This window comes from Martes martes (assembly GCF_963455335.1).
Source record: "Martes martes genome assembly, chromosome: 1".
Classification (NCBI taxonomy): domain Eukaryota; kingdom Metazoa; phylum Chordata; class Mammalia; order Carnivora; family Mustelidae; genus Martes; species Martes martes.
The window spans coordinates 198,048,397-198,062,644 of record NC_137888.1 but is presented as its reverse complement, the minus strand read 5'-3'; the positions used below and the strand labels follow the sequence as shown (position 1 = coordinate 198,062,644).

At 59.4% G+C, this 14,248-nt stretch overlaps 1 protein-coding gene across 3 annotated transcripts; it reads right to left on the bottom strand.

Annotated features, from left to right (window-relative positions):
- Nucleotides 1-1,005: 1,005 nt before the first annotated feature.
- MST1R (macrophage stimulating 1 receptor) lies at nucleotides 1,006-13,623 on the bottom strand (the record flags this gene model as incomplete). 3 transcript variants are annotated; one of them, XM_080812901.1, is made up of 20 exons in its annotated part: nucleotides 1,006-1,584; nucleotides 2,943-3,079; nucleotides 3,472-3,637; nucleotides 3,885-3,994; nucleotides 4,108-4,289; nucleotides 4,410-4,490; nucleotides 4,855-5,070; nucleotides 5,147-5,230; nucleotides 5,398-5,560; nucleotides 5,640-5,786; nucleotides 5,889-6,098; nucleotides 6,255-6,348; nucleotides 6,444-6,605; nucleotides 7,033-7,169; nucleotides 7,283-7,448; nucleotides 7,818-7,978; nucleotides 8,770-8,940; nucleotides 9,116-9,244; nucleotides 9,325-9,513; nucleotides 12,385-13,623. In XM_080812901.1, the coding sequence occupies 20 exons, from the start codon at nucleotides 13,621-13,623 to the stop codon at nucleotides 1,329-1,331; spliced, it is 4,200 nt and encodes a 1,399-aa protein (XP_080669027.1). In that variant the 3' UTR covers nucleotides 1,006-1,328. The 3 variants fall into 3 exon arrangements, with proteins under 3 accessions (XP_080669027.1, XP_080669028.1, XP_080669029.1); XM_080812902.1 differs by lacking the exon at nucleotides 5,640-5,786; XM_080812903.1 differs by lacking the exons at nucleotides 9,116-9,244; nucleotides 9,325-9,513.
- Nucleotides 13,624-14,248: the final 625 nt, after the last annotated feature.

Genomic DNA, 14,248 nt, shown 5'->3' with positions numbered 1-14,248 from the left:
AGGGTCCTTAGGCTCCCCATGGCAGGGCCTCCTTTGGCCTGAGGTGACAGAGTAGGCAGCACAATAGGTAGAGAACAGCTGGGCAGCTCCAGTCCCAAGGAACGCCCCCCACCCCATTTACCAGGGAGCTCTTGCTCCAAACCCAGCGTTCCATGGGTGACAGGGCAAAGAGCTGGGAACTCACGGGAGAGGGAGCTTACTCCCCTTAGGGTGAGCGGGGGTCTCCCAACTGGCAGGATGGAGGCCACAGGGGTCCTGAGCAAGATAGAGGAACGACCACAATGCCTGCCCTGGGCCCAGTCCCTGGCATCCCAGCTGCCCCCTTTAACATCCAGGGTGTGGGGGAGGAGCTGTTCTTGCTCTCCAGGGGAGTCTTCCCCTCCAGTGGCTATTGTGCAGTGGCCTTGACGAGTATAAATAGCCTGGGCAGTCCAGCATCTTGAACCTGGTGCCTTGAAAGTGTGGAGCTGAGGCCTTGCTGCTGTTCATCTCTCTTAAGGCCGCAAGGGCAATGCTGGCAGGATTGGGGTGGGGGGGGCGGGGAGCTGGTCTTCACACCCTGACAGTGTGTTTGGGGCTGTGGGAGAGCTGCAAGGGGGGCAGGGAGCGCTGAGAAGGGCTAGAAAGGGACAGACATGGGCTGGGCAAGGGGAGAAGCCATTCTGGCTGCAGCACGCCTGGGTATTCAACCCACCCCTCTTGGTTCCGTGAAGAAGTCTCCAGGGCCCTGTAACCTGGATTGGGGTCTTGCCCCACCCTTCCTGTTCTCTGGAGCCTTCTTGCTGACCCTACCCCTTTCCAGCCTCGGAGTCTTTGTACATGCCGCTCACTTTGCCCAAAACACTCTTCCCCCACCTCTGTTTCTGGCACAGTTCCCACCTGACAGGGCCTTAGCAGAAATGTCACCTCCCAGGGAGGCTTCCCTCACCTCTCTTCTCTCTCTAAAGCTGCCCTCCATTCCCTCAAAGCAGCCTGTCTTTCTTTCAAAGCATTGACTACACTTTGCACTTGAATATTCGTTTGGTCGTTTACTAGTTCAAGGGCCAGTGCCTGTACGGTCACTGTTGAGTCTCCTGTGCCCAGCAGGTCGAGCACACGCTGGGTACCCCATAAATACTCATTGCATTGAGGATCACGCCACTGCTCCCTCTGTGGAGTGAGGGGCCAAGGGGCCCTGCTCCCTCGGGTAGCCTCTGAAGGTTCAGGGGCAGGGACAGGACAGAGGCCAGCTTGGGCTGCCCCAGGCCTGGCATGGCCCAGTGGCTGTTTGGGATGAACTCCCTGGCTGCTAGGCAGGTCCTATCTCTGGGGCCTGCCTAGGGCTGAGGTCACGTGGGCTGTGGGGGCTCTGAGAGAGGCCGGGGCCGAGCTGTGCTCCTGTGCATGGGCGTGGTCTGCGACTGTTCTGGTGGCTTGCTGGCCTCATCCGAGGTACTAGCACCCAGGTTCACATAGGCTGCAGGCAGCTGCACGTAGTGGTCCCCGAGCAGCCTGGCCGCCAAGTGCTCTACTTCCTCCACCAGCACCGTGAACGTAGGTCTCACTGCAGGGTCAGCCGCCCAGCAGCGGAGCATCACGGCATACCTGCGGGGAGAGGGGCACATCAGAGTCGGGACGCATCCCCAGCCCGAGATTCTGGGCTGCCCACCTGCTCTGAATCCCCTGGCAGGCCACACAGAGAGGAGGACAGGCAACAGGTGGCTGGAGGCATAGTGCAGAATGTGGCCCAGGCAGGGGCGACCTCTTCTCAGCATTGCCGTTGCTGACCCAGTCCTGCTTCCCCACCTGGCAGAGGTCCAGCTGCCTGAGCCATAGACGTGGGGGGTGGTGCCAGTGGCCCCGTGATTCCCAATCAGTGTCTCTCTGGGTTTGCCTGGTGGTGGATCCTAATCTGTGCCTCTTTATCTTGGAAATGCCATGCCCGCCTTAAATGACACTAAGTGCCCTGCACACAATAATCTAATTCTCAGACTCTGAGGGTGGTACTGTCCTCATCCCAACTTTACAGATGAGGAAATAGGCCTCGAGAGAAGGAACTTGGCCCTGTCTAGTGGGTGCTGTGACGGTCCACCCAGATCCCCCCTCTCTTCCACTAGTGATGGCCGCCGGCTCTTGCCTGGAGACCTCCCTAGGAGGTGCCCCAGGCAGAAAAGAGCTGAATTCCCCAAACTCTCAGTGTGACCAGTGACTTATTAATGTCTAGTCTAGGGACCCAGCCCCTTGATATAAATTTTGTAAAACTCCGAAGAGCCATCCCAGATCAAGCAGCCCCTATGGGATGGGTTACCGCCTCTGCTGCATCACAGGGCTCGCAGCCCAGTCCTGCTTCCCTGGCCCCCAGTCTACCAAGAAACCCCCTGTACACATATCCCCAGCTCAGGGGCTCTGTCAGGGAACCAGACCCAGTTCTTCCTGTTCTAAGCACAGAGGCCTGGGCACAGGCGAGGCACGCGTACTGCTCCTGAAGCTGAACCCTCGCACGGCACCCCCGGGCAAGCACAGTGACAACGCAGCTGCCACCAGGCCTTGGGCACGGGGAATCTAAAACTATATTCGGTAGGGAAAAATTGTGATCTGGAGATGTGGAGGGGGCTAGTGTGGGAGCTAATGGAACCTTTCCTTGAGGTTAAGTGAATGGAAAAGATGGAAAACAGGCCCCCTTGGCGGGGGTGGGGTGAGAGGAGTGCTGAGAAATCAAATCACTGGCCTCAACCCAGACTCTGAGTGGGGAGTACCATTACCATGGCAACCATGATATCCTCCCAGCACTCAGCCCCAAATGGGGGTGGAAACAGTCCACAGACAAGGAAACTGAGGCCCAGAGAGGCGCCTTTCTGGGTCGGCCAGGGGAGTAGTCAGAGAGCCAGGCAAGAGCTCTGTCTCCTGCTCCTCCCTTGTCTCTGGAGCCCCACGCCCTCCCACCTCCACCCCTGCATACTCACAGAGAATTGGGACAATACTCAGGCTGGGGCAGGCGCCGACCCTGGGCCAGGAATTGAGTGAGGTCGAAAGGGTCCATATGGGGGTATGGTGGGGCTCCCCGTGTCAGCAGCTCCCACAACAGCACACCAAACGACCACTGTGGGAAGGGGAAAGGAGACTCAACTCTTACCCTCAAATCTGGGGGCAGGTGCCCCCCACCCCCACCAGGTCCCCAGAGCCCTTCAGCTGGAAATCAGTCAGAGCTCACTCCTCAATACCTCATAAGCCTCTTCCCTCTGTCTCCTCTCACCACCTGGGCAGGCCCTGTATGGTCTGGAAGGAGCCAGTGAGTTCACAGGCCCCTGTTGCCCTGGCAAGAGGAGTCCCTCCTAGACCTACTCCAGAGGTGGGCAGATGTGCCCACCTGTGGGGGCTGCTCAGCCTGGGGAGTCCCAGGACTCAGATCACCAGATGGAGCCGAATGGGCAAGGCCCAGGGCTCCCCGAGGACCCTGAGGCCTTGTGGACTCTAGGGCAGGTGGGGCCTCACCACGTCAGACTTGGTGGTGAATCTGTAGGTCTGCAGGCTCTCCAGCGCCATCCATTTGACAGGGAGGCGAGCGTGGCGATGCTGCCGAACACTGTAGTACTCCTTGTCCAGGACATCACGGGCCAGGCCAAAATCAGCCACCTTGACAGTGAATGACTCGTCCAGCCTAAGAGTGAGGGGCGGGAATCACACTCAGGACCAGCCGCCACCAGGCCCTGAACCCATCTGTTCCAGGCTTTCCCAGAGCTTCAGAGCCACAGTGGCCTGTCAAAGCCTGAGCCAGGCAGATAGGAAAATGGAGGGCCAGAGAAGGGAGGACGTGGCCAGGGGTACCCAGCAAGGGCTGGAGGGAGGGCCGTCCCCTGAGGTGCCCCGCCCCCACTTGCATCACCCCAAACGCCCCGGCCTCTCACATGCAGTTCCGAGCAGCCAGGTCCCTGTGCACAAACTTCTGCTCTGCCAGGTACTCCATGCCGCGGGCCACCTGAAGGCCGAAGCTGACAAGGTCCTTCACTGTGGGATTCTGGGGGCCACAGGTAGGTCCGTAAGCAAGGGCCTCGCAGCACGAGGGCCCTAGCCCCTGCCCACATCTCCTGACCCCCTCCCCCGCGCAGCCCAGGCCACCGGAGCACGGACCCGCTGGGGCGAGCGGATGAACCGAAGTAGGTCTCCGTGGCGCATGTAGGGCAGCAGCACACGAGGCAGCCCTTCCGGGGGCAGCACGATGCCGATGAGAGCCAGCACATTCGGGTGGCGCAGACGGCGCATCAGCAGCCCCTCGCGCAGGAAGGCCTCCACCTCCTGCCCCTCCGTGATGCCTGCAGAGCGGCTGCAGTCAGGCTCAGAGGCCGGGGCCAGATGGGGAATGGAGAAGAGAGGTCTTCTGCTCAGGGTCACTCAGCAAGGTGGGAGCACCACAGGGATGGGGACCCACTTACGACTCAGCGACTTGATGGCACAGTGGATTCGATTCTGGTCCTCGTCTATGTATTCTCCATGATAGACAACTCCAAAGTGTCCTGGTGAAGGGAAGACGGTGAGGGGGCTCCAGTACCTGGGGGGTGCACACCATGCCCTCTTGCTGGGAACGAAACCCCAGAGCACCAACAGGCCAATGGGATGTTAAAAACAAGCAGCAGCTACACAGTGACAGAGCCTGCCGCCTGCCCGTGCCCGCCTGATCTGTCCCAGAATCCACTGAAGCCAGAATGAATTCCTATTCCACAGAGGAGCAAATGGAGGCTCAGAGAAGTTCTGTGGTATTCCCAAGGTCACAGAGCTTGGGGAGAAGGCCAGAGCAGAGTGCTGCCTAAATGTCCCTTGAGCCCACGCCATCTCAGGACTCCATCCGTGCCCCAGCCCCAGCTGTTCTGGCCCCCACACCTTTGCCAATGACTCGGTCACTGTGGGTGACCACCTGCTCATGGGGGATCAGCACATCCTTGACCTCGGCCAGGAGCGCAGAGTCCAAGTCCCCAAGCTGGACGGATGCTGTCCGCAGCAGTGGGACGCAGGACCCATCCCCACTGTCTGAGGAGGATGCTTTGTGGTCCCGGCTGGTGGAATCCGGACCATCCAGACCATCTGCGTCAGGGGCTGCTGTGGAGGAGAGGGAGTGAGGGGCCTGTGGAGCAGAGGGTGTGGCTCCAGCTTTCAGTGCTGTCCCCTGTCTCACCAAGGCCATTTCTGTAGTCAGAGCCCGACCGGAGCACAGGTAGGGGCACGGCTCCGGCCATCCGGTCCAAGGATGCCAGGTCACCTGGGTTTAGAGACAGGCCGGTGGAAAGACAGCCCTTGGTGGCTGGCCTCCAAACTCCTACAGGCTGCCTTATACCCCAGGGTACCTCCAAGAAAGAGGATATAGGGACTTGGAGAGGCCGTGGTTTGGGGCTACAGGCTGAGTCGGGAGGGGAGGGGAAAGCTCACCTAGCTGTTTCCTCCGCCAGTAGCTGAAGATCAGTGCAGCAACCAGCGCAGCCACAAGCAGGAGAAGGGCCAGCAGGAGACCGAGGAGTAGCCCCTGGGGGACCCCCTCTGGGCCCGGCCGTACCACCCTGCCCAGGATGTGACATTCACGATCCACGCAGACCTGGGGGCAGGTAGCAGCTCAGGCCCAGCCCGCAAGCCCTGGCCCCCGTCTCCTGTGGGGGGCCAGCTGAGCTGCCTACCTGCAGTGGGACGCCATCCTTGTCAAGTTGCAGGGAGGGGGGCAGAGGGCAGATGACCACATCGCCCCGGAGCTCATGTTGGCAGCTCTTACCATCCATGGTCACGTTCACATCCACACAATCAGCCACAGCGCCCAGCCCAATATACTGCAGAGACAGTCATGAGGACTGGCCAGTGCCCCCATCTCCTCCAGACAAGGCTTCAGCCCTAACCCTCCACTGTCCCTGACCTCCACCCCCCACACTTACCTCAAACTTGACAGCATGCTCCTCTGGCTTCAGTGGGGCCAGGTCGGTGCTGGGTGGATGGGGTGGGGGCAGGAAGCGAAAGCCAGGCAGTATAAAGCCAGCAGCTCCATCCCCCTGGGCACTCAGGTTCCCTGTCACCCACCCCTGGGGGCTTCGGACCACATATTCAGGCAGGCGGCACGACTGCTGCTCCGGGAGCTGCCGCTCACACTGCTGGGGCCCAGGCAAGAGTGGTTGGCCAGGCGTTCCTCCTCCAGCCACCCTGGGCTCCTCAGTCCAGCAGGGGCTAGAGCTGGAACTAGAGGACCCATCCAGCCTTCCTCCCTCAGGCTAGTGCCCACTTGTCAGCTGCCCGTGCCCACTCACACTGTTTTCCACTGCTCTGAGCCCATCGTGGAATGACAGCACTAGGCGCCATGCGGAAGTCAGATGCTGGCCATGGACGGTGACCTGGGAGCCTCTGTGGAGGAGAGCAGTGTGATGGGCTTGGGGTGCTCTCTCGGGCTGGCTCCCTCATTCCTAAGAGGCCAGAGCGGGCAAGGGGGTGCCACTTACACGTAGCCACAGTTGGGGCTGATGCCCAGCACAACGGGGTCTTCCAGGTAGCGGAAGTTCCAGGAGCCAGGCACCACAGCGCCCCCTACCTGCAGGCGAATGGGAACGCTGGCCGTAGCTGCCGCAGGGGGCGTGGTACATAAAAGCTGCCCCTCGCTAACCCTGCAGAATGAGGGAGTGGGGTGGGGGGAGAATTGGGCTCAGGATCACCCTCCGTGAAGGCCAGACCTACCTTCTCCAAGGGTCTGCCAATCCTTCCCAGTTCCTCTGTTGGTCATCAAAACCTGCCCATACTCAGTGGGTGTGTTTGAAGATAGGGTCTTGAAGTCTTCCATAAAGGCAGGGTGGGGAAAGGGTTCCCCACAGCCTTGGTTGGAGCTAATAAACTCTGTGATGGGCTGTCTTGCCATCTCCAAACCACCTCTGGGCTGGAAGGGGCATCAGACCCTTCTTCCTGGGCCTGCTCCCTACACGGGCCATGGGACCGATCTCTCCTCTCTCTGCCTAGGCAGGATCCATATCTCACCTGGTGAAGGCTCCCCAGCGTGGGACCCTGTAGCCTCCCCTCCCCTGGCCTGTTGGCACTTACCGTTCCAGTGGGCACTCAGTCCCGTTGACCAGCACAGCCTGACTGGTGCCTAGAGATAGGCCCTCGCCTTCAAGGGTGAGGCGGGTGCCCCCTGCCCGTGGGCCAAAGAGGGGTTTTACTGCTCTCAGCACTGGCTCCTAAGAGGGTATGGAGATGGCTTAGCTTGACATAAAAGGCCTTCCACTCCAAGCCCTTCCCTGCCTGTACTGCCAGGCTGGTCAAGGGCACAGACGAGGCAAGGTGGCCTCACCATGAAAGAGAAGCCTTGCAGCATGGAGGTGCCATCTACCCGGAAGTGCTTGCCTGGAGACATGTTGCTCACGGTGAGGCTGATATTGGCGGGCCCAGCCGGCTGCATGTCCAAGGGCTCCACCTCACACTCAAGCTCCTCTACAAAGTCTTTCTGGAACACTGGTCTAGGGCATCGGGGGAATACAAGGTCAGTCAGGGGTCACACAGGCTTGGCCACGTGCCTGCCACATATCACAGGTCTCCTCCAGGCCTAAAGATGGTGTCTCTTCACTCCTCCCCTTCCTCCAGGGTAGGCAGGAGCTGGTGAGGCAGGGTCAACCTTGCCCAGCTCCACAACTTGACAGATGGATAGGGGGTATACAGGCTCAAGAAGGGACAGAGATGTCTCCTCAGACACCAAGCAGCCAGAGCCACTGCAGCTTGCCTCCTACCTTCTTGCCCCCCCCCTCCGTAAGCAGAAGACAGGGTCTCACAGGGAAGGGGCAACGTGGTCACCCCTGTCAGGGACAGGAAGGGCAGAGACCAGTTTATACCTGGGGTTTGAACTGTCCTTAGGCAGCAGTCGGCAGGGACTTTGGCCCACGGTGACCTGATGGGTATCTTCATGTACCAGCTCAGGAGGGTGTGGGTAGAAGTTGGAGCCACAGAGGGTCAGCCTTGTGCTGCCCCTTCGGGGTCCACTCTGTGGGTAGAACTGAAGAGGGGGAGAGAGCCTGAGGCCCTGTGTGGGTCAGGGCTCTCAGCTGTCTGCTTTCCCCAGAGTTTTCAGTCATGCCCCTTGCCTGCCCTCCCTCCAATCCCCTAGGTCACTCCCTAGCCCTCACTTGGGCACTTTTCTGCCTCCAAGTCTCTACATGGGCCATCCCCTCTGGCAAGAATACCCTTCTTGTCGATATGGAGGACATTCAAGGCCTGAGGATCATGGTTAAGACATGCTGACCCCCCCTCCCCCACCCCACCTGGGTGGCTCAGTTGGTTAAGCATTGGACTCTTGATTTTGGCTCAGGTTATGATCTCAGTGTTGTGAGATTGACCCCATGTTGGGCTCTACCCTCAGCAGGGAGTCTGCTTAAGATTCTTTCCCTCTGCCCCTCCACTCCTCATGTGCATGTACGCACTCTCTCAAATAAATAAATCTTTTTTTTTTAATGATTGTGATGGTAATCTTTTTTTTTAAGATTTTACTTATTTATTTGACAGAGAGAGACACAGGGAGAGAGGGAACACAAGTGGGGGGAGAGGGAGAGGGAGAAGCAGGCTCCCTGCTGAGCAGGGAGCCTGTAGCGGGCCTCGATCCCAGGACCCCAAGCCAAAGGGAGATGCTTAACGACTGAGCCACCTAGCCGCCCCTCAAATAAATAAATCTTAAAAAACAAACAAACAAACAAACAAACCCAGAAGAAATAGTATTAAAAAAAAAAAAACACGCTGAGCCCCACCCCAGGCCCAGCTTATCCCACCTGTGCCCCACCAAGCAAGCCATACCTCAGTAAGCTCAGGTGGGCAATGATCCTGTTGCCAGGAGCCAGGACACTCCTTCTGCCGGCCACACGTGTCCCCACACCAGCCACAGCCCATGAAACGCTGTGCCCGCAGACAGCTCCCACAGGTGAGGAAGTGACGGCAACCAGGGCCCTGGATAGGTACTTGGAAGACCTTGGAGCAGCAGACAGGTGGCTCAGGAGTGGGGGTGGGGGGGACAAGACCCCATAGATGCCCTAGTTATTGTAGGTCCCGGTGGTGACACCTGTGTGTCAGTGCTTCTGGGATTGGATGGAGGGGCTATGCTCCCATAACCTTGGCCCCAGGCCTGACCCCAGTCCCACCTTACCTGGTTCCCAGAGGCAAAGAACAGGTGGTCTCCAAGGCGACTGACATCTGGTCGCAGGGGCTGCCCACTGCAGCCCAGTGAGAAGTTGGACACATACAGTAAGTAGTTGAGAGATCTGGCCAGCTCCACCTGGGACAGGTTAGCCGTGACCAAAATGGAAATGGGGAATGGGGACCCAGGGACAAGGAGCCATGAGATGGGGGTCCTACCTGCAGTATGCGCCCATCAGCTGTGCCCATGTGGGCCACTGTGACGTTGTCGAGGCGTGTCACATGCAGTGCAGTGACCTGCACGGGTCCTAAGAGCCCATTGAAGAGGTCCACACGGGACAGGCTCCCATGGACCAGCAGAGGGAAGTGATGGCAGCTGGTGTTGAGGCTGGGGGCCTCCCGGCCAGGCTGGGGAGGATCAGGGAAGGGGTCAGGGCTCATCACCACACACTGGCCCCTGGGGCCCTCTGTCAGTGACCACAGCCGTCCCAACCCCCATCCCTTACCTGGCTTAGCTAGGTAAGGCCCCACGTCTTCCTCTTACCTGCCGCCTTCCACCTGTGGGCCTCTCAGAGGCAGTAAGGCCAGGAAGGAAAGCCCAGGCTAGAAGACCAACTTCTCCTGTGCCTTGCTCTGACTTGCCATGTTCATTCTGATATTGACTTAGAGTCTTACAGGCCCAACCCCATTCTGTCCTCACAACCATTTATAAAGTGGGTGCTTTCACCACCCCCATTTTGCAGATAAGGAAGGGCTCAGAAAGCGTTTGGTTACTTGTCCAAGGTCTTATACCCTCTCAGGAGAGGAACCAGGTAAGAAGTCCGAGCTCTTGACCAGAGCCCTCTTCCACCCCCTGCTGATTATGCCCTGCACTTAGCTTGGGCTAGCATTTCCTCTCCAGCTGCAGTGGCTAAACTCTGAAGGTAACTGAGCCAGTATGGGACTGGTAACATGGCCCTTCTCCCTGAAATTCCAAAGATCTTCCCACACCTCCAGCTGCTACCTGTATCCCCTTCAGGGTACAAAAGGGAAAAATCAAGGCCTGAAGGCTAGACCCCAGGGATTGTGAGACACCTCTCCCCTGCTCTTAACAAGAAGGTGTTTTGGGGGCTGCACTCAAGCCCCAAAGCGGGACTGTGGAAGCTTCTGGGAAGTCAGATCAGGTAAGAATGCAAGGGACTGGAGCTGAGTGCAAAGCGTAGGCAGGGCTCAGTAGCCCTAGCTGCTCGGGACCTTCCATTGGTAGGCCCGAGGCTCCCACCAAATCAAGTATGCTTAACCTAGTGGTCAGACCTCAGTGATGATCAGAAACCCTGGGGGTGCAGAGCTGGGCCTAGAAACTCCACACACTCTTTGTCTGTAGCCTGGGTGGGTGGGAACTGGGACTCTGTCCTCACTTGAGGTGGGGAAAGGGGCCTGGCCTTCACCGGAAGCCATCCAGGTGTTTTCAGCATGACTCAGGGCCAGGTGAGGCTGAGGGGTGGAAAAGAGGCCCTACCCTGGTAAGGGCCACACCCCTGTCTGCTTGCCTCTGGGTTCCAGGGCCTTCGCTCTGTGTTTCCAGGCTTGTCTATGAGCCCTTGGTTCTGGAAAACATGACTCAAGTGTCCAGGGCCACACAGAGGAGGGTGACTGCTCCAGACTTAAACCATACCTGAACCCACAGAGGGCAGGTGCCAGATAAGAGCCCCACAGGCTTCCTGAGGCCAGCCGCAATCAGCACATAGTGGGTGTTGCCCTGCAGACTACATGCCTAGTCACCCGACAAACATAGCACAGGCTGGTTCACACACCTCCCAGGGGGCTGGCCAGCTTGGGACCCATCTTGAGATTAGTCCTCCTAGAACCTGGCACTGCCAACTCAGGCTGGATGTCTTTTGACCTACTGACCGCTAGCCAAGTCAGGGAGAGGTTCGGACTCCCCAGAGGGAAAGAAAGGAGGGCAGGCGGGGCTGCCTAGGCCCAGGGCTCTCCATCCCTAGGTCTCCTCAACCCAGAGGGACTCAGCTGAGGGAGTGAGGCTGGAGATCACCCACTCCTCACTGTGTGTAAGTTCTCCTCCCACCTCTGAGGCATCAATAAGAGCTAGAAAGGAGTCATTGGAGAATGGCACAGAAGGGCCAGGGCCACAGGGCAACCAAAGACTCTGTGAGCAGTGACTGTGAGCTCACTGAAAGCCCACTCATCTCATTCATGTTCACCCCATTGCCTTAGCTTAATCTTTTATAAGCTAGGGTAGGACTGTTTCAATGGCTCTAAAGGGTCAGTTTGGGTTTGATCCTCAGCATCTTAAAGAATGTCCTGTTTGTCTCTGCTCCAGCTCCCTGACACCATGGCTGGAGAGAACCTGGGTAGGGTCTGCTGGAAAGAGGCCCCCCCCCCCAGTTCAGCGTGGGCTGGGAGACCTCCCGCCTGGGGTGAAAAGGGGAACATGAAGCAGGGCCCCAACTACAGTGGAAGAAAGTCTGGGACTCCTTCGTGGTGAACCAATTCCAACCACCCCCTCCTAAGGCTTTACTCATCCCCAGATGTTTATAGTTGCTTGCACAAGACTGGGGTGAGCCTCCTGGAATTTACTAGAGCCTAGCCGCCTTTGTGTCCTAGGTCTTCCCCACAGAGAACCCCCATAGAGAATAATCAGGGACAAGTGAAGCCCAAGCCATGCAGGCTCTCAGACAAGCCCCCAACCTTCCAAGGCCCAGGAGGCTCCCTGAATTGGGGGTGTGGTGGGGGCTTTCTCCGACAAGTCCTGCCCCACCCTCTTTGGAGAACCGAACAAAACAAGTGCTTCCAAAGGGAAAACGAAACTGTGTTGGTGAGCAGCTGTATCTGTGATTCTGTTAGCATCTGCCGTGTGGGGGGCTGTTTCTCTGTGGATGTCCCCGAGGGTGTGTGTGTGGTGGGCAGGTAGGAGGGGATCCCATCCTTCTACCCGGACTTTGGCAATGTGTCTGCCAAAGACAGTTGTGATGCCATCTGGTTCTCACACAATCTGGGAAACTACCTAAAAAAACAGAGGCCATGGTACCTGAGAGGGTGAAAGAGCAAAATGGAGGAGCAACAGGGGCTAGCCCAGCTGAAAGGTGGACCTCCAGGGTAGCCTGGGCTTGGCTGATGCCCATACCCTGGGCACCGCTAACCCTGCCGCACCCCCACCCCCCACCCCCCCAGCGCTGAGGAACTGGATGGAAGAGAAAACTTCTCCCCTCCTGCCCTTTCTCCTCCTGGCCCTTCTCACTACATTCAGTTCACAGGAGAGGGTCCCTTCTTTCTGCTCACCGGGTTGGGGCAAAAACTATGCGACTGGAAGAAGTCAAGGCCTCGCCGCATGCCCTGGGGGACAGGAGACTCACAGCAGCGCTTCACACCCTGCTCGATGACAGTGTCCACCAGGTCGATGGGAAAGGCACAGACGACAGAGTTGGGATTCACACCGGGGCTGCCGTCTCTCCTGGCCGTGAAGACTCCAAATAGCACTTCCTGGCCCTCCCGGATGCTCAGCTCAGTGGCCAACCGGCTGCCCACCGGAGCGGTGTGGGCGGCTCTCAGCACCGGGTAGGGCTGTCCTCCCTCCGCAGCCCCGCGGCGCCGGCGTTTAGGCGCGAATCGGCAGTCCAGAACCAGCTCACGGTAGTCTCCCAGCTCGGGCTCAGCAGCGTTGAGCCGTGCCAGGCGCGTGTGCAAGGCTCCCGGGGCGGCTGTCACGCTGGCCCGCTGCACGGTCAGGAAATAGACAAAGGCTCCGGCACGGAAACTGTACACGTACTCGATAGGGTAGGAAGCGAGGTACTGGGGCAGCACCGACAGCGCTGCAAAGCCGGGTGCGAATCCGGAGGCATCGGCCTTGAGGCGCCGGATGGATACTGAGCGCGGGCTGAAGCTCGCTGCCACAGTCTCGTCCAGTGAGGATGCCACGTAGAAGTAGGAGGCATGGCCCTGCTCAACCACGGTCACAACGGTGCCCAGAGGGCTGGCCACGCAGTCAGGGCACTCCTCGGGTTGGTTGTGGTGGGCGGAGAAGAGGCAGATCGGCGGTGCCAGGTGCAAAGCTGTCCCTCCCGGCTCAAGCTCGTGCAGGAAGCAGCGGCCATGCAGGCTCGAGCCGCAGCTGACCAGCGCCGGCAGCTCCGGCTCCAGTACCAGCACCTGTGCATCTGTGTCTCCCTGTGGGCCGTGGGGGCCCGGGCCACAGGCTGCACATGTCTGGCAGCCAGGGTCCCCAACAGGGCCCGTGGCTAGGCTCTCTACTGGCTGTAAGCCAGGCCCAAGCACGTACAGGCGATTGCGTGTAGCCACGAACACCGCACTCCCATCTTCGCCGCCCTCGTAGGTCGTTACGGCCTGTACCGGACCTCCGGCCGAGAAGCTGGGCACCTCGTACTCCACGTCAAAATTGCGCAAGGCAGCGAAGGGGGTGCGTGGGCACTGCCAGGACCCTGTGGCCAGCAGTGGCGGCAGCACCAGCACCAGCAACAGCAGTAACAGCGAGGGCTGGGAGGGCAGCGGGAGAAGCTCCATCCAGGCCCAGCGGGGGCCCCGCAGGGACTCCTGCTGGCCCGGAGCCTGGCTGGGAGCAGACTCAAGGGGAAGTCGAGGCTGGGACCCACCTCGAGAGCCAGTCCTGAGAGCCCTCAGGCAGCTGAGCCCCGCCCGGGGCTACCGTGCTGCCCAGCGCCCTCCCCCGCCCTCGGGTCTGAGCACCTGGCACCAGGTGGACCCACACACACCTGGCCGGGGAACAGAGAGGCCGCCTCACCTGCCGCCCCCTCTGAGGCTCCAAGCGGGAGCTTAGAGCAAAGTCGGCCCCAGGGCTCAGGGCGGGGCGGGCGGGGCCAGAGTGTGGGGGCGGAGCTGTGGGCGGTGCCTGTCGAAGGCCTGGGCTAGGCAGTCCCTCCGCCAAGCCGACTTTCCAGGCCCTCACAGCCCTGTCACCTACACTTCTCGGTCGTGTTTTTCTCAGTGACGTGTGGGTGGTGTGCGTGGAGTGGCCCAGAGAGAGGTAAGGAGGCCTGAGCTGTCCCTTCCCGTCCCCCCAAGACCGACTAGTTTGAAGTGAGGAGGGATCGGGGCCCAGCACCAGTGAGGGTTTGAGGACCACCTGGCTTATTTCTTCCCTTGTCACCAGTAGCAACACACTCAGACT